An 18,570-nucleotide genomic window follows, 5' to 3' on the forward strand; every position below is an offset into this window, starting at 1 on the left:
GAGATTTCGTAAGGGATACGCTAAGCTAAGTTTGGAAGTGACCGAAAAGTGACACCGTGTGCATTTTGTTTCTTATTAATCTTATACATTGACAGTCTTTGTTAAGTAACAAGGCGTGCCATTCGTGAGGCGACATTTTCATATTTGTTAGACGCGGTGACCTGAATTTCACCTCGGCCTTGGACTTAGCCATTTCTAAAAGGCCTATAGTGCTCTTTCAAATACCAGGGTGTTTTGCCCAGGTCATTACCTTTGTGGAGGGGGAAACTAGGCAAAATGCAAGGGTTCTATGCAGTCCTGAGTGTTTAAATAGCTCAGTCGGTAACCGTCTTTAAATGTTTGTAAATAAAATGCTCACGGTTTCTAGTAAAAATCAATAGATTTGTAATGTTTTGTTTGATGAATCACGGAAAGCAATTAAAGTGGAGACACATTGAATAACCTTTAACGGTTTCTGTGATTAGACAATTTGTATTTGGAATTTGAAATTAATTTAACTTGCAAAAAAAATACACAAAGGGCTGCCATGTTTTACCAATACATCTCTTATTTGTGCCTCCATTCGTGTGCTATAGGGTTTCAAACTTAAGCAGGCTGATGAAATTATTTTTTTTGAGTTGTGTCCTAAAAGAATTTTGTTTTTTAGGACAAATTTATTTTCAAAATGCAATTTTTAGTTTTAAAACAGTGACAAAAATGTATATTTCTCAATTTCATCAATCTAGCAACCCAAATCGTGCTTCAACACAATGGTAATATGTTTTAATGTCTTACAAACTATTTTTGTAACAAGTGTCAAATTAGCAAAACGAAATTATTCGTACAAAATAAGTTTACCATCTTTCTCGAGGAGAAAAAAAGCTCAGGTTACATATAATGGATACGTTTTTTTCTCTTTATTCTTTTCTTCTGTACTATAAAATGCAGTACTCCCCTTTCATCTAAATCCATGTCCTTTCTGTCTGTCGGTCTATTTCTCTGTCAGTTTCTCTCTCTCTCTCTATCTATCTACCTATCTATCCATCCATACCTTTTAAAGTCTGTATTTTAAAGCAATTTTGTATATTTCAAGTGGATTGCGATTTTTGTGAAAAATTTATATGGACTCCGAGTAAAGGTGGCTCCTTAACCTATTGAATAATGCATTTATTGTAGCCTCGGATATTAAATGATTTGCCTTTAGCTAACTTTTAGTATATGACGTATATTTTCAATATATAACAAACATTATTTTCGTTTATCTCTGCATATTATGCTGTTGCTATTTACTGATCATTTACCTGTATGGTAATTATTATGTTTTCGAAGGCACACGTTCTCCAATTCCACAGATTAGAAGACTATAGCTATTGCCCCACGAAATAGATGTGGAAGAGACTTTGTATCTCATTACTTGCAATTTATCCAATACGGAGAACGATAATCAAGTGAAAACGTTATAAGCTCTTATGACTCTACGCTTTCTTGTAGCATCTTTAAGTAAAGTGCATTTGACCTTTATCTTGATTGCAACTAATCGGAAAAGGCGCAGCTAAATGATTACTTTTGATATCAAATGTTATGTCAGAGTTAAAAGAGTCAGTAAAACAAGGTTTGTGCGTGTTTTTACATGCTAAAATCTCATAAACCATGTTGCATGGGCTTCAGTCGCTTACTTTAAGTACTACAAGGCAAAGCTAATATTTAATTGTAACACTGTATTAACATTAGGAATAGAGTTATCATTGTTGTTATGCTGACTGATTTTTATATTATTATTGAAATGTATGTTAGCAGTGAGAAAATAAGAGGGAACGGCACAGTCAGATAGTTATTAAAATAAATAAAAGTGTTTGAAGATCTTTATATAAATATTATTCCTGAATTTTAGACAAGGAACATTTTTTTCAAATGCTAGACAGTCTATCGCTGTGAGCCCGAGAGTATTCTGGTACCATTTGAACGGAACTGAGAGAAATACAAAATAGGCCATATATATTTCAAACTAGATGATTTAAACTAGATTTCATTCAAACATGTGCACGTTTGAAATGTTCATTAATTCTACATTAGCACCAGTGGCTGTACATTTTTAAAACGGATTCAGAATGTGGGGAAATGTCTGTGAATCTAAATCTAATTGATGCCGATCTTTGCCTTGACTTAGAGGGTGTACACTGCTATGTGAAGTAATTCGACAGCCAGGCTGCTGCTGTATTCCAATCTCTAAAAAGCGACATTGGACGCGAAACAAGGCGAAACTAAATAAAACAATTCGATTTCTTTTTACGAGAAAAGTGTCTTATTTTTTTGTACAGTTGCTAAAAGTTTACCTGCTGCACATACACAGCAGACATAAAAATTACCGTGGTCGATTTTTCAAGATGAAATACAACGTGTCTCGATAATGAAAAGAATATTTTTTTCCTTTCCTTTCGTCAGTAATTGAGGTCGTTCAGTCGCCAGGGTTCACCTGGAGTCCATAGTATGATACACGAGTAACTCAAAGCTATTTTATCTTTTGTGCTGATAGTCAAGATCGCGCTATAACATTGACATCAAACTCTGTCTGAGCAGATGATTACAAGTCGTGCAAAACGTAAACTTTTGACCCCCAACTTTTTGACCTACAGTTGCACCGCCCTACCAACCACGGTACAGGGAGCCTTTTTTCAAAGCACCACTGAAGACTGAAATAATATTCCCTTTCGTTCACTATTTTCATGATGTACTGCTAATTTGAGAATGCTGAAGGCATCGCCCCCCCCCCCCCCTCATATGTGAAACCTTTCTTTAATCTCAAAAATGGCATGAACGTCAACTGTCTACAAGCTGTTTATTCAAGTGCTCTTCTATTTAGTTGGATATGGCAAAGTGGGTGAGTTTTTGCTGCAGCGGCCAGCCGATGTAATTTTAGATGGTAGAGCATCAAAACAAGTTCATTAAGCTTATTAGTCTATTTTAGTATTTCCGTCCTTTTCTGCTGTACAGATAGAACAATGGATGTGTGAGCTCCCAGTCCATGCTAATGCAATATGACTGTGAACTTGGTCTAAAGCGAGCTCTGCTGGTGAGTCGCAGAGTGTGCAGATACACTTTCCTGTAATTCTCTCTCTCTCTCTTTCCCGAGTATATTCCTTCTTAGGTTTAAGCAGCGATAAACCCTAGAACAATGAAATGACTCACATGTCAAGTTACATGTTTTGGCAAAAATGGGAAGGCTGGGTGCATTTTTTTTACCTTCTGTGCGAAAGACAGATTATATTAATAACTGTCCTCTAAGAAAAAAAGTGCAATATTAATTAGTTTAAGTCGTAACTGCAAACATTAGATCAAGCAATAACAAAATATCAAATGAAAAAGGAGAAAATAATAAATGTTGTTTAAATTTGCTTTTTGCGCATTGATTCTACGTGCATTTTCTTTAAAAGATTAGGTCTAGCGTGTCAATTTCTTCGTCAAGAGAACTACGACGTTGACAAATACAAATACATATATATATATAAGTAATTCATATTGCCATTATTACTGTTATGTAATAATATGCTATTTAGAGAAGTGTTTTGCTGCTGATAATTATTTTTACTCCCTTAATTTATGAAACGATCTGTCTCTGATAACAAAATAAAAGGCAATGGGTTTATTTAGTGGCTTCATGTGTTTTTTTCTCTCCCCATTCCTACTATAGTATGATGCAATGATATCAACCTAATCCTTCGGCTGTGTATTGTAATATCTTGCATTCTAGTAAACACAGCAGTTATTAATGAAACCATTCCCGGAAGACTTAATGAGTCCTCTATTTCTAAAAGGACATGCTGCAGCTAAAACTTTATTGCTCAGAAATTCTTAGCAGATTATTTAGTAACAATTTGCTTTCCTTATATTATATTTTTTTGCCTGCTGACGAGCAATTAATTTCATAACTGGTGAATACCAAAGGCCATAATGCAAAACAAATGCAAGAAATAAAATGTGAACATGATACTGAAACCCTTATAAGTATATTATTTTTTGTTAAAAGAATTCATAGCAATGTTTAGAATGCAGAACATTTCTCATGGAGCTCCATGATAACTGACTAGATCGCTAAAAGGCAGATACAGTGAATATAATTGAAAAAGAAAACCAATCTCTAAAAGATGTATCCAGCTTGATTATTAGGTAATAAGGAAATTATATACTAAATTATCATGTGCATGACGATATTAGCACACATGCATTCCTATTTATTTTCCTTATAATGATTTGTACTGTAACGTATCGTGTTCATATACAAAAGAAGCAGCATTAGTGCTTCCTCTTTTAAGTTATTTTACTGCGCTAATGAACGCCAAATTATCTGTTACTTTGCTCATAAATAGGAAATCACAATGCTGCTTAAATTCGCTGAAAAGGCGCCCGGGAAGATTCATCACATTTTCGCAGAACATGCAGCTGCACAGGTTTACAAATGGGAAACTACGTTAAACTAATAGCACGTCCTGTCCTGGATTTGTAGAAAAAGCTCATTTGCAAACCTTAGGAAAAATTCTATTGTGTCCAAAAGTAAAACTAGCAGTCTGCTATTGAAAAATATGTTGTCCTTTCAGTGCCCTTAACACAGACGAAACGTAATCATCTCACATTCCACATTTTATGGCGATCACCTCTTTATTTTACTATTCCCAACTTTTTATTTGCTTTAAATTTGTATTTTTTTCCGCGATACGCTTCAGAGAATTGCTGGCAAAAGAGTACAGTAGCTGCTTTTTATTTTAACCACTGATTAATGAGGTGGCGTGTTAAAGGGTAGGTACTGATATGATATGTGATAGCTCTGGATTAAGTGCCTCAACCAAAACTTTGCAACTAGCTTAATTTAAGAAAGAGCAAAGAACTTGCATTTATATTTAGACTAACCAATCAAATTTATAAATTGTAATAGAGATTATGAAGGGAAAACTGATTCACTGCGATTTCAGATTAAACCCTCTGTTGTGACAGAAATTCAAGAATTCATTGATAAGTTATGTTTGACCTATGGAACAGATGGGTTGTACAGTACAGCTCATGTCTTTCTTTAGTGAAGAGGCTTCTCCAGGAAGCATTTGTAAAATGCACCCCCATAACCAACTCCCACCCCACCACTACCACCACCATAAAATTGCATCAGTTTACATACAAGTAAGATGGCAGCCCCAACCATAGAAAAAGATCTTCTGAAAGACAATTTCACACAGTTAGCTTCAGAAAGAATTGGCTGCCCCCCTCCCCCCCCCCCCCCCCCCACACACACACACATACACACACAGCTTGTTTATTAAATGCAGAAACAAGACATCTCTACGTTTGGGGAATATATAGCTGCTTTCTTGATGAACGAAAGGTCAGGGATTCAGTATTTCTAGAAAAGAACCCCATAACCGTACTTTATCTTTTCATCGGTTCCCACATAATCTCTACACTGTGTTCACGTATACGATTACGCAGTTTAGATAAACATTTACATATTTAATCCTTTGGATATACATTGTCTGCCCCCATTTGAAGTTTTGGATTTTTAACTGAAAAGTTTTAGCGACTTCAGCAAAAAATAAATATATCAAAAGCACAAAGTTTTGTGCAATTTGAAACGAAATAACACATTATCACTAATGTTTAGGAATGTAATTACAAGTAAGTCAATATACGTCTTATAACTGATAGGTACTGTTAGTCTGAATGCCACGCTAGCACTGAGTGAAACTAAAGATTGTATCGTCTTGTTATAAAAGATATTTAAGTGATTTGGACAGATGAAACATTAAACTGTCATATTTAAATGTAAACTAATACAAAGGAAATTACAACAGATTGACGCGATTGACATGGCCGATCCGGAACTGCTGTACTGATACAGGGGCCTATTTCCTTTATTTACTGTTGGATCTTTATAGCACATCGTAAAACGGACCTAATTGCATTGGAATGTTTTCAGTAGAAATTCTGGAGGATAATTGCTTTCAACCGTGTTGCCCGTTTTAACCGTGTGGCCGCCTGCTATCTGCACTTCTTATACTAAAGGTTGGAATACCCATAGAAACTAAGGGACATCTGTCATATTTATTAAAATCAGCATTTTTGTTTAGAAACGCTAAATCTTCAAGCAATCCTCCTTACATTATATATATATGTCTCCATATATGCACTAGACTAGCGGAAGCTTCAAAGAATGAAAAGCCGGTCATAAAGTTTATGGTTCGTCAGTCACAACTGTGGGAAACCTGCAATTCACCAAAAACAATGTTGGTGTTACGACAGTCAGATTTAAAGTTACAGTAACTCTTCCGCTGGCTGTATTTCAAAGGAATTTAAAAACATGCGGCATCAGAATGCTTCTATCGTATATAAAACTCATTCCAAGCTGTTTGGATTAGGTTGTTTTTGTTCTTCTGTATTAACATTATATTTATTTATAATACGTGTACTTTCATTCCTCAAGAGAATGATAATGCTCGCTATAAAAGTTTAAATTGTAAAAAAGAGGGAGTTGTTTGGAAGCGTGAAAGAATGCATGTAGTACATTCTGGGTACCTTAATCAGCTCGTGTGTGAACACAAAAGTTATGCTGTAACACCGAGAGGAACACCAAGAAGTTGCTAACACTTACACACTACTCATTAAAGTATCAGTGCCCTGCAGCTTCCCAAAATGCATGACAATGAAGATGTCTCAAAATATATACTTTTTAACAGTACCAACTGGAGACTTGTCACAACAGAAGCAAACACTCCCCTCAAGCAAAAGACAAATACACAAATAAAATGGCACAGTAGAGCTTGCGGGGAAAGAAACCTTAAAAAGAAATAAGATTTTTCTGCCCCACAATATGAAGATACTGAAAAATACCAGTAACTTTTAATGAAAATTAATTGAGTATCCTCTAAACAACTTGTAACATACAAAATATTTTAAAATTGGAACCCACTTGCCCATGTAAAAGGTATTTCCTTTTCTAATCTTACTCATTAATTTTCTATCTGGTTTATAAAGTAGAAGCTCTATATGAATACAGAAAGAAGCCAGCCAGTAGTTTATCCAGACATATTTCTGCCTCAGTGCACTCTGGGTGGTGCTTAAGGCCCATTTTACTGGGCCAAATTTCCTCGTGAAAAGTAAGTAACGATAATATTTCAACAAAATTTACCTTGAGTTGCAAGAAAGCACAACTTTCCTGTACACTGGAGTTGTGGAGCTGTGAATAGTCCTCTGAACAAGAAGATTAGCCATTTTAGTGGCCTGTCTGCACACGCAATCTGCAAAGGAGCCAAATGAAGTCCAGCGTCAGTGAGATTATATGTTATGTAGAATATACTGTTGGTTGTCAACTCCCCAAAACCATAAAACTTACTTTAATGACACCACGTGATTTTTTATAGCCAGTGAGGCTATCAGTCTGTGCTATGGATGATTTTACGATCTAATTCATAGACAAAACCCTATTCATTTGGCACCCAAATGTCATATAGCCGGAACTGAGGTGTATAAAAGTTTACTGTTTATAACTTTAAAGGACAAGCACTCACAAAGCAGAAAGGGTAAAAGTGCTGATCTCCCTTGCTGTCGGGAGCTAAGAGGCGGATTTTCCTTCCTGTCTTCACGCGGTAAGTAAAGTTAACTCTGTAAAGTGAAAAATACCTGTTGGAAAACGTTTACGCTACACTTTGGTAGAGGAGTTGAAAGAACGTGAGTAACGCCTACCTGCGGAACAAAGTGGTTGAAGTGCTTCAGGGTTCACTTTTCCTAAGACCAACACCATGGAGTTTCCTAGAAACCATGTCTATAAAGGGGATTTGTGTAAATGCAAGAACAGCAACAGCAACAGCAACAACAAAGAAATTGGGTTTTAGCAGAAAATGTGCAGTTTAGCAAACGGTGTTTGAGGTGCGCAAAAGGCATGGAATGGCACTGCAAGAGGCGAACGCATTTACTTCGAATTGCGTAAGAAAACCAAATTCCAAAATAGCACCACGTTTAAATATTATATGAACTAATACTTGCTGAATTTGCAAAAGCCAGGGAATTAGAAATGTGTTTGTTAAACGTCCGACTTTATAAGTTTGCGCAACTTGATTGCCTGTCGTAAACCCACTCTGCTGATAATAGCTGCAAGATTTCCATCTGGAGAAGTGGTGCAAAGTTGTACAGATTAAGTCAAACTTATTGCTTTTAGTGAGAGTTTTGGACTAAAACTATGTTAAACTGAAGCATTCGAAACAATTTAATTCATAAGACAACAGACGCAAGGGAAATACTTATCTGGGAGACCAAAGTCCAGGAAAGTTACTATAGAAACTTTATTTTAACTTCCAGTCAGTTTTAAAAACAAATACAAAAGCTCATCACGAATTTCTTAAACTGCCAGTCTTTTAGGCTTTATATTTATCCTTTGTCACAAAAAACATACACTGACGCTGCGCTAAGAGCCACTTATTGGAGTTCGTGCAAAGTCATACAAAGGCACAGCATAGACATACAGTTCAAAGTCGCAATATCCTTCACAAAATTCACTGCTCACTAATAACACAGAATAGGTAGCATCTCAGTGATTTAACACTACGATATCAATTACAGAGGACGATGGTCTGAAATTAAATTAAGTATTGCAAGCTTGGAGCTATTTTGACATTTAGCCACACTAACACATACATACACTTTTTTTGCAGAGTGCAACACATAATTACATTTTTACTGGACGATTTTATACAGTTACTTCAAGTAACACCGCTTGTATTAATATAAATAAGTTAAAACAGCTATAATCCACAAGGCTATCCTACTCCTAGACAATATACTGTAAGCAGATTACTTGTACAGGCAACAGTACGACCAGAAAACAGACTAACGATTCAAAGATTGGAATACGGCAACATGGAAATGATTTTCTTCATAGAAGTAACACGGGAAAAGAGTTTTGGAAGTCAGTACTGTATTGACATTATGCTAATTGATCAGCTACTGCCCAGTACTTCTATTGATCATGGACGATATCCGCCTCCTGCAGCGGCCATGCTCATGCTTTTTAACTTGTTATCTTTTTTCCATTTCATCCTCCTGTTTTGGAACCAGATCTTAATCTGTCTCTCTGTGAGGCAAAGAGCATGTGCAATTTCTATCCGTCGTCTCCGGGTCAGGTATCTATTGAAGTGGAATTCTTTTTCCAGCTCCAGGGTTTGGTATCGGGTATAAGCCGTCCTGGCTCTTTTACCTTCTGGTCCTCCCATACTGTCTGTAACACACACACACAAAAATGAATCCTTTGTTTAGTGCATTGTCTAATATAAAATACACTAAGAATATATAAAGACGAACTGAAAGCAGAAGACCGAAATCTAGCACTCGTATGCCTACGCTAACCTTTGCGCTCTACCCACACCGTGATAACAATGACTTTAGAAACTTAACTAGAACTAAATGTTAAAGTACACACTTCGACGAGGCTGTCCCCTAATCAACCACACCTTTATTTTTATCTATCAACTCCTATTTACTCTTACGTTACTAATACGTAAGTAGGCATCTTATTAATAAATACCCAATCATCCAAATGATTCCAAATATAATAGCAACTTAAAAAATATGACCCACACATAGATATTAAGAAACATTAGCGTGTACATTTAGCGTTTTGATTTAGAACATCCAGGGTCATTTAGGACTCCACTAATGCAAAGATAAAAGAGAGGAGGGATTTTACCGTGACTTATGTGCAGTTTTCGCATCCAGGGGTAAATCTGGGGCTGCTGTTGTGCTGTGCTTTGCCCGTTCTGTGAACTTGGAGGGTCGCTGCTTGCCGGGGTGTCATCCTCAGTACCAGGCGACGTGCCAACCCCATCTCTGCTGATGTGACTGCTGCTGCTGCTGGAATTTGAGGAGGTAGTTGGGCTTGCTATGGAGTTTTTGATTCCGTGGTGGTTGTCGCTGGCAGGCGGACTGACCACGGCGGAGCAGGGCAGAGGGTCAGGTGAAGGAGACTGAGTGGATGTGGCAGGTTGGTTGTACCTGGTGTCTGCTCTTGCTTCTGCTCCTGCTCCTGCTGCTGCTGCTGTTGTTGCTGCTGCAGAGTAGCTTCGAGATCTTTCACTGGCATTAAAGTGGTTAGATGCTGGACGACTAATGCTGAGATCCATCCCATTGTAGCCGTAGCCGTACCTGCTGGAATGCATCGTTGCAGAATCCCTGTATTGCTCGCTCACCGAGCTATGATCTCCATAATTATGTAACTGGTAGTCCGGGCCATTTGGATAGCGACCGCAGAATGAGTTTACAAAGTAAGAGCTCATTTGATTTTTTTTTATTTATTTATTTTTTACTTGATTTGTGGCTCTTGGTCGTTTGTGCGTCTAGCACCCTGCACAATTTATGATGAATTATGGAAATGACTGGGACATGTACTTCGTTCCCTCCTACGTAGGCGCCCAAATATGGGGTACGACTTGGAATCACGTGCTTTTGTTGTCCAGTCGTAAATTCTCGCTGATGACCTCTAGAGGTAAATCCATGCACTGTGGCTACAAATTGGAAGGTTGCGTGGAAGGAAGAACGAGGGGTACGCGCACGGGGGCGCGCCGCCGGCTCCCAGCAGCAGCTTTGGGTTGTCCTTGCGCGCCACCCTCTGGAGACTGAAGCTATGGGTCCTGTGGTTCTGATGAACGGGGCAATCGGCCTCGGGTCGAATTAAGGCTACCATACATTTCAAACGTAACCGTTACATTTCGTAGAATAAATCACATAAACCAGGGCATCTTTCAAAAAAAAAATAGATCCACGCCAGACAACGGTGCATTTATTCAATCCCCAAGCGCAGATTTTTTTTATGAGCTATCGCTGATAGTGTTACAAATAGGACTCGAGGCTTTCCTGTAACTGGGTTATTTTGAATTTTTAAAAATCAGATTTAATTTTCATTATTATGCATTTAGTGCTTTTCATACGCCCTGGCTGTCATCGCTGATTAGTTCAGGGGGGAAAAACCGGTATCGTACAGCAACAAAATGCCAATTATTTTCATGTGTTATGCTTTTTAAAATTCTGTTTTGTCTGTATGGCTCATAATATTGGAGTTTCTTTCGCGTATTTGTGGAAATTTCGAAGCCATTGCACACTTAAACTAACAAACCAATCGTCGCGTTCTTAAAAATCATGTCACGTATATTGAAAATGCGTTTAAATCGTTCCAATTTACTTTATTACACAGTACATGCTAAACCAGAACCCCTTTTCGACTGTTAAATAAACGTCGTCTTGTGCCTAATTTACATGGAAACAATTTCTTTACACATTGTTTCGTGTTGGTTCGATTAGGTAGAAAGGCTATACAGTATCCAACAAAAGAGAGCCCACTTTACAAATTGTCATTCACCTAATCAAAACAAGAGCTTTGTGCCCGATACTGTTTCTAGGTTTACTGTAATAAACATTATGAAAAATGCTTCATAATTTAACCGCGGGTCCAGCTACGTCTTTAGTTGTGCATTTAGAGAAAATTGCCGTATTTAATGGACCCAGAAATCAAATAGTCATTCCTACCACGTATGGTGTCTATTTTTTCTCTGAAACAAGGACATCTACCGATCAATTTCACAGTGCTAAGTTTCCTTTCACAGCTTATTTAATACAAAAAAGTTGTCGGCAGCTTTAGTAGAAAGCTAAACTCTTAGAAATCGGGCAGCTTATTTATATATATATTACTGTATATATTTAATTTATATTTAAGAAAATTTTATTCGTGAAATTTCAATTTAAGAGCGATAGCGTTGCCAGCCTAGCTTTATTTTTCCTACGAATATCAAGTCAAAAGCAAATATAAATATTTTTCTTTGCAGAGAAAGCATGACACGAGCTGATTGAACACTGAGTCCCCTTAATTAGCTAAAAAATCAAAAAGAAATATTGAGGTAAAATATGGTCATATACAATACAATATTTATCATTAGCAAATGGGCATATCTACTACGTTCATTTATTTGAAGACTGTCAAATTATGTCTACGAAGAAAACTATCCATTGAAACAATTGGGAGTATTATTTGTGAAGCAACTCAGCACATATTAACGACTATAGAAGCAAAAACATTCATACTTCGCGTTTATAAAACAATTAATCCTATACCGTATTATTATAGTATCCCATGGAATGCAGAATTATTTGCACACTTCCTTTACCACTTATACATAGACACAAGCTCAAGAAGAGGGACAACGAAAACAAACAGAAATACGAATATTTGTTTCTGCACTGTTTAGCAGAATGATCACATAATAACTCACTACCTAACAGAAAGGCCCAGGCTAACTTCTTTTGAATTCGCGCTCTTACTCCCCTGTTTTATCCTCTGCTTCTTCGCTGTTGGATTCTGTTGTGTTTAGAAGTTTGTTTTCCTTTTTCCATTTCATTCTCCTATTCTGAAACCAGATCTTTATCTGACGTTCTGTGAGGCAGAGTGCGTTGGCAATCTCTATCCGGCGGCGTCTAGTTAAATATCTGTTAAAGTGAAATTCTTTCTCCAGCTCAAGAGTTTGGAATCGTGTGTAGGTCTGTCGCCCTCGACGTCCATGTGGCCCAAATACAGAACCTGCATGGTGGAAACAAAAATGCAAAACAAATTAAAACAAACAACTAATATTGTCAAATGAAGCATATTATTCCATTTTCCGATTCAAATAAGTATGCTGCATTTAACGTAATAATTAACATATGCATGCACTCTTTACGTAACGTTGGAACTAATTGTCTGCAACTAAAGTTTTTAAAATTATTATTTTCTACAAAAATACTCACTAGAACTTGAATTCATTCGTTGCATCCAAGGATAAATTGGAGTACTGTACTTCCGGTCGTTTCCTTCCTCACTTAAAATTTTGTTTTGCGCACAATCTGTTTTGTAATGTTGGTCTGAGGAAAAGAAGTCATTCTGGGCTCTATGCTTTCCACTACTGGATGGCGAAACATTGGCTAGATCCTTTTCAGGGTAGAAACAAGAAGCTCCATACTCATACGATGCACGGTTGCAAGCTATTACTGAGTTTGATTGTTGATAATAACAAGGTGACGAGTAACTCTTGTCCTGGAGGGTCGTTGCCCCATAGGAAGCTGGAAAGTGCCTTAGAGCATCATACCCCGCTGTATAGAGTGGGATCTGTCCGAGGAAGGAGTCCTGGCCACTGGGCAGTGAAACAGGGAAAGTAGGGTTCACAAAATACGAACTCATTTGCTCCACACTCTGTAGTAATATGATTTGTTATGTATTAGTACACAATGTGGTTTAGCTATTAGTAGTCATCGAGGTGGTTTGTTTCAGGATGGCCGAGCGCCAAAGCGACAGCAGCAAATATAACCAGCTGATCAGTCTCTAGCCAATAGAAACCGACTTTGGTTCAAAAAACTCCCTGGAGATCCGGCGACTGAGCTAGCAAAGTTACAAACAACCAAATCAGTTCTGAACTATAACCGAGGTGGTTCTAATAGAATATTAGTGGACCAATAAGAACACTATTAGGTTACAGGATATAGTTATGCATACATATTTTATATAGCCTCACATATGGAAATATGATTGTGCATTACGTATCCAACAATAGCTGGATCAACAGTGATTAGAAGATAGATTATAGAAAATGGAGGATAAGAAGAAATAAATCAACAAATCATTAGTTCACTAGATGTGCGATATAAGTAGATGCACAGGGTAGTTTAGAAAGGTAAATAACATTTGTAAGAATAGATTCATTTTATTAATTCAGCTCTCCATTTGGATTTTCCTTTTTACAGGGCACAAGACTCCTTTTGTTAGCTTGTGTAGACTAGTTGAGAAACATCAGACATCAGTCTCTTCATAATATGTTTCTCTGTCCATTTTAAACTCGGTAAAGAACAATAGCGCCTACAAGTACTGAGACCGACAAACACCAAATGTCCTTGCATTCTGCATTCAGTAAATTCATATTGGAGTTTTTTTCAGAAAGAACGTGGTGATAAGAGTCTATATTCAAGAAGATGATTTATAGATTTAATTTTGATATTTTTAAAAAGAAAATCAGAACAGAAGAGCGCAAGGCGATATCTCAGCTTCAAAAGATTCCACAGTAATTGTGTGTGGGAGTAATTGTTATTGCACCAGCGCTCTTCATTAAAGCATGCATGCATATACATGTCCATTTAGTATACAAACGCCACAGTACTTCTAGGGAAAAGTATTTAACCAACATTCACGGGGTTTATTCAAACGTTCAAGCGACCTGCAAACATACAGGGGCTCGATTTTATACTTGATAAGCCTGTATATGGGCTCCCTGCCATCAGAATGTTGTTTTAATTGCATGCGATTGAAATTCGCTAATACTCCCCAAATCCCAACTTCGATTTTCCATAATTGCACACTGTTAAGATTTTATCGACCATAAAATAGTGGAGTGTTTCTTTTGGAATAATTAGGCATTTTTGAACATCTCGATGGAGACATTTGTGTTTTGGAATAACAGAGCATTTACTGCGCCCTGAGCGCGGCATCAGATCGTAGTGAAAGAACGGAAGCCAAGGGCTCCTTGCTAAAGATCTCATTATCTCGTTAGGTTTCCTTTCCTGTCAACAATGGTTACATCACATGCTGAAATATCTAGGGTAAGGTAAACAATACATATATATGATGAGTATGTTTAGATATTTTAAATAGGACAAATATTTACGCACTGCAGTAAATATTGTTACTGCACCTATAACCGAACTCGAAATATACCAATTATAGGACAATGATTACAAGTTAAGGCGAAATGATGAACGCGATTGGTTAGTAGTCGGCCAATTTTATATTTTTGAATGTTAAGAATGTCTATTTGGGATGGATGTTATTTTATTGATTACAAGTTGTTAAAATACCAGGAATAGGTTCAATTTCAGCCCTGAAAGCTTATACCTGCCTTTCTTTCCTAATTATAGACTGACTAAAAAAAAATGCCAAACCGAAAACCGGCCGAAATCAAAAGCTACATCTGTTCGAGGTGTGAGTATAAATGCAGCTCAACTATGGAGGGAAATGTGCAAGAACACGCCAATTCGAACCCTCTTAATGAAAGGCCGACGCTTGCCGCTTTCCTCAGTTGCTGTCCTAAAGCCTCTTACTATGTTTTGTAATTTCTTATGTGTGCTTTTTCTTCCAATTGTATATAACATTTTAATAAATTCGAAGTTTTTTCATCAATGTTTAATCTGTTCTGTTTATAATTTGCTTTACGTATTATTTTTAGTTTTCGTTTAATCTTGACATTCATTACACAAACACGGAGGGTTTGATTTTGAAGTCCACACAATTGCTGTATACTTATAACAGGGAATCTTCACAAGTTGATGTAGTCCAAATGACCGAACTACAGATGAATAAAATGTAATATTGAAAAATGAACCAATATGTAACGCACAGCTATTATTTTCTTATTAGGTTAAACGGCTAAAAACCACTTCACAACTGCTGCTGCATCATGTCTTAGGAAAACTGGATAAAACAAGGCAATGTAATTAGAGTATGAACACACAGAGTGGGATAAATGGCAACTGGAGTGTCCATGGAATGTATCAAACAATAATTTGATCTGTATTTATCTTTTCGACTTTTTAATCTCTAATGTAAACTTTGATACAATATGTTTCAATTCATTTTTAAAATTAATATGGCACCTTTAGAAAATACATTATCAATTAATTTTCCTTCCACTGTAGCTTACAATTGATTAGGAAATGAACTGCGAAAGATTAAAATATTGTCATTGCGATTTATTCTTTCCGTTGACGTATTTGTATTTCCGTGCAGATAGCAAAAATTTCCGAATGATAATATAAAATAATATATTGTAAACACTTTGAATCTAGCATTTAAAGTAATGAATATTTGCATCGTTGAAGTTAGAGAATATCAGTCAAGTCATTTTTAAAACAAAAAAAGTTGGAATACTGTGAAATCCACTCGTATGTAAATTAGATTATATCATGTTGTTAATAAGAGGATTTTCTGGCCAAATCTTATATGTTCCTGGGATGATCTAGACTGAAACAGCAGATATAATTCCAATCATAAATAACTTTTAATTTTCCAGGCCTGTTAGGTATAACTGGGGCCTAGTTTGGAGCTATTGGTGAATTTAAAGCGACATTGTCACTTTCCTGACCAATAAAGATTTTACAAAATAGTAAAATTTAAACACGTATTTAATCCACTCATCGCCTTCTTCCAAAATAAAACAATGTAGTATTTTTGAAATTGTGAAATGCGAGGCCGTGATTCAAGATGGCAACCCACCTGGCGCTTTATATAACTTATTGCTATGCTCATCTCTCCTTAACAAGTTGTCGCTTTTTAAACTACAACTAGTGAAAGGAAGCAGAATAAATCTCTCAATCACTTGAAGTAACTGTAACACCTTCCAAAGCCATAATGTGGCCTTGAAGTGTTCAAATGATCGAATGTTTTATTTGTAGCGTCTGGTTATAAATAGTTGTATTTTTAAGAAATTAAAATAGGTCTGCAATATTTTACAAAACGGACCTGTCTATTAAACGCTCAATTAATCGACAACACTGTTTCTTGTTATACATTTTAAACTGCTGGATTAATTCAAACTCTTCGTTAAGTTCGAATTCACGTTTCTTTCACGCTTACACCAGTAAAAAAAATCTGGAAAAGCTATCCTTACATCTTGAATATGCGTTATTATTAGTTTAAGAATATAATTAAGGAGACTTCGTAGATTTACAGCGAACGGATTTAATATTTCAGTTTTTATCAGTAATCACAAACTGACTTGTTAATCTTATTTCTAACCATAAATACGCTCGTATTTTAGCTTCCAAGTTTTGCATACTACTAACTATTTACTAACGATCAAAGAGGACCAAATAACTAATTGTGGGGATGTATTGCAGATGTACGAGTATTCTACCCAATGTCTTCACATATTCTTAATGATGTAGCAAGCGTACAATTCACAGGGGTGGAGGTTATCAGTCAATTCCGAGCACAGTTCAAAGCTCATACTTAAGCGGTTTTAATTTTAAACAATTAACTTCATAAAAATGCGCTCTAAATGTCATTTCAATCGAGTTCAGCGTATTCAGGTATTACGTAAGCAAAATGCTGATTACTGGACTGGTCCGCAAAACAACTCATAAAACGGTTAATTTGAGAACGCAACTCAACCATCTAATCAGCAACACATGACCAGAAGAGACGCTATGCGCAGCATCCCAAGTTTGTGCACACTCCAAACACACGGTGGCAGCAACGAGTCCAAAAATGATAGCAATCATCAATATGCACATACATACACATTTTCAGTCAAACAAGACTAACGGTCTCAGTGTCAGAAAGACAACCTCCGCGTTAAGTAAAAACAATAACAGACATATTTGCATGCTCACACCCGAAATACGATGTCTTTGATCATTTCTCATTCTTGATTAACATCAGCACCAATCAAGTCACACAGGAATAAACCACAAATAATTAGTGATGACGCCTTCGAGGTAAACACTAGCACATAGGCTCTGCCGTTAATGTGCGATGCGCATTAGATTGCTAACAGATAATTTTCCAAGTAAAAAAATTAAAATATTAAAAAATACATAGCATCTTAAACGAAAATTATGCGTGGTAAGAACGACAATCCAAAAGAAATAAATCACTTGTTCCGTGAAAGACGGTTGTCGCCATCGCTGGAACCGGCAGATCATTCATTTGCAAATGAAAGAAGTGCTTTATTTCTTTTTTTAAAAATTAAATCTGCAAAACGCTTATTAAAATGAGACGCATCCTCAGGATTCCCGCTGTATGACATTTAAAAATTCGATTAAGGAATGCGTTTTACTTCTTTACGTTTGTTCCTTATGCAAAACACTTTGAACCAAGAAGCCGGTTGTTGATCCAATCAACCAGAACGTACGTCAAAAGCTTACTCACATTCTTTAAAAACAAATATACTTCTAAAATTCAAATGCATAAAAGCTGCCAGTGAAAACATTCATATTATTTAAAACAAATGCACAATAATTGCAACATTTCGAGTTAATACATTCCGAAGGTGGTCGGCACTTTGTGCATCATATCTTTCAACTTTGACATATTAAACATCTTTAAAGAGCGGATTTTACAATAACTTGTTTAAAAAGCAATTTTTTTATTTTTGCAGCATTGCAAAGCTGAGAATGAGGAGTAGGTCTTACCTTGTTGTTGAATCCATCGCTTGGCCTGTCTACCCCGGGCTCTGCACAGGCCGTGTGGAGTGTTTGCTGAGCCCCAGTGTCAGTGTTTGCTAAAGCCCGTACAAGTTTGACAGCTGTCCGTTCAGCTCCATCCCAGGCCAATGGCTCTCGCATTCCGCCAGCGGCGTTTGGTGACGACTTGCAGGAAACTGCCCTGCGGATCAGAGCCGGCGCTTTTTAATCCAATGCTCCACCTTCCGTGGAGGAATTCGTAGCTGCCAGCCATGAGGTCTGTGCTGAAAGCTTGGTTGCATTGAAGCTCCATGGGCAATAATCACTGCGCTGGGAAGAAAAAAAAGAACAAAATATGCGTTGAAAAAAGCC

At 36.8% G+C, this 18,570-nt stretch overlaps 3 protein-coding genes across 4 annotated transcripts in view; all 3 read right to left on the reverse strand.

The window, feature by feature from the left end:
• LOC137340027 (homeobox protein Hox-A3-like) overlaps positions 1–7,234 on the reverse strand; it is a 34,020-nt gene extending 26,786 nt beyond the window's left edge. The window contains 1 exon segment of the mRNA XM_068002229.1: positions 7,148–7,234. The gene's annotated coding sequence lies outside the window, so the exon portion shown is untranslated.
• Positions 7,235–8,273: 1,039 nt separating this feature from the next.
• On the reverse strand, positions 8,274–11,710 carry LOC137340047 (homeobox protein Hox-A5). Its single transcript, XM_068002276.1, has 2 exons — positions 9,698–11,710; positions 8,274–9,229 (listed from the first exon to the last, which is right to left on the reverse strand). Exons 1-2 carry the CDS (start codon positions 10,281–10,283, stop codon positions 8,979–8,981), a joined length of 837 nt encoding a protein of 278 aa, XP_067858377.1. The 5' UTR covers positions 10,284–11,710; the 3' UTR covers positions 8,274–8,978.
• On the reverse strand, positions 10,723–18,317 carry LOC137340058 (homeobox protein Hox-A6). 2 transcript variants are annotated; one of them, XM_068002313.1, is made up of 3 exons: positions 18,208–18,317; positions 12,781–13,163; positions 10,723–12,574 (listed from the first exon to the last, which is right to left on the reverse strand). In XM_068002313.1, exons 1-3 carry the CDS (start codon positions 18,222–18,224, stop codon positions 12,315–12,317), a joined length of 660 nt encoding a protein of 219 aa, XP_067858414.1. In that variant the 5' UTR covers positions 18,225–18,317; the 3' UTR covers positions 10,723–12,314. The 2 variants fall into 2 exon arrangements, with proteins under 2 accessions (XP_067858414.1, XP_067858405.1); XM_068002304.1 differs by having other exon boundaries at positions 12,781–13,408; positions 18,208–18,298.
• Positions 18,318–18,570: the final 253 nt, after the last annotated feature.

Source organism: Heptranchias perlo, chromosome 2, assembly GCF_035084215.1.
Source record: "Heptranchias perlo isolate sHepPer1 chromosome 2, sHepPer1.hap1, whole genome shotgun sequence".
NCBI classification, from domain to species: domain Eukaryota; kingdom Metazoa; phylum Chordata; class Chondrichthyes; order Hexanchiformes; family Hexanchidae; genus Heptranchias; species Heptranchias perlo.

Bases quoted from the DNA above. Each gene is read 5' to 3' on its own strand.
- LOC137340058 (XM_068002304.1), bottom strand. From the start codon at position 13,210: ATGAGTTCGTATTTTGTGAACCCTACTTTCCCTGTTTCACTGCCCAGT. The intron at 12,575-12,780 runs GTGAGTATTTTT...TCCACCATGCAG, and splicing joins ACGAATGAATTCAAGTTCTA to GTTCTGTATTTGGGCCACAT.
- LOC137340047 (XM_068002276.1), bottom strand. From the start codon at position 10,283: ATGAGCTCTTACTTTGTAAACTCATTCTGCGGTCGCTATCCAAATGGC. The intron at 9,230-9,697 runs GTAAAATCCCTC...TGTGTGTTACAG, and splicing joins AAAACTGCACATAAGTCACG to ACAGTATGGGAGGACCAGAA.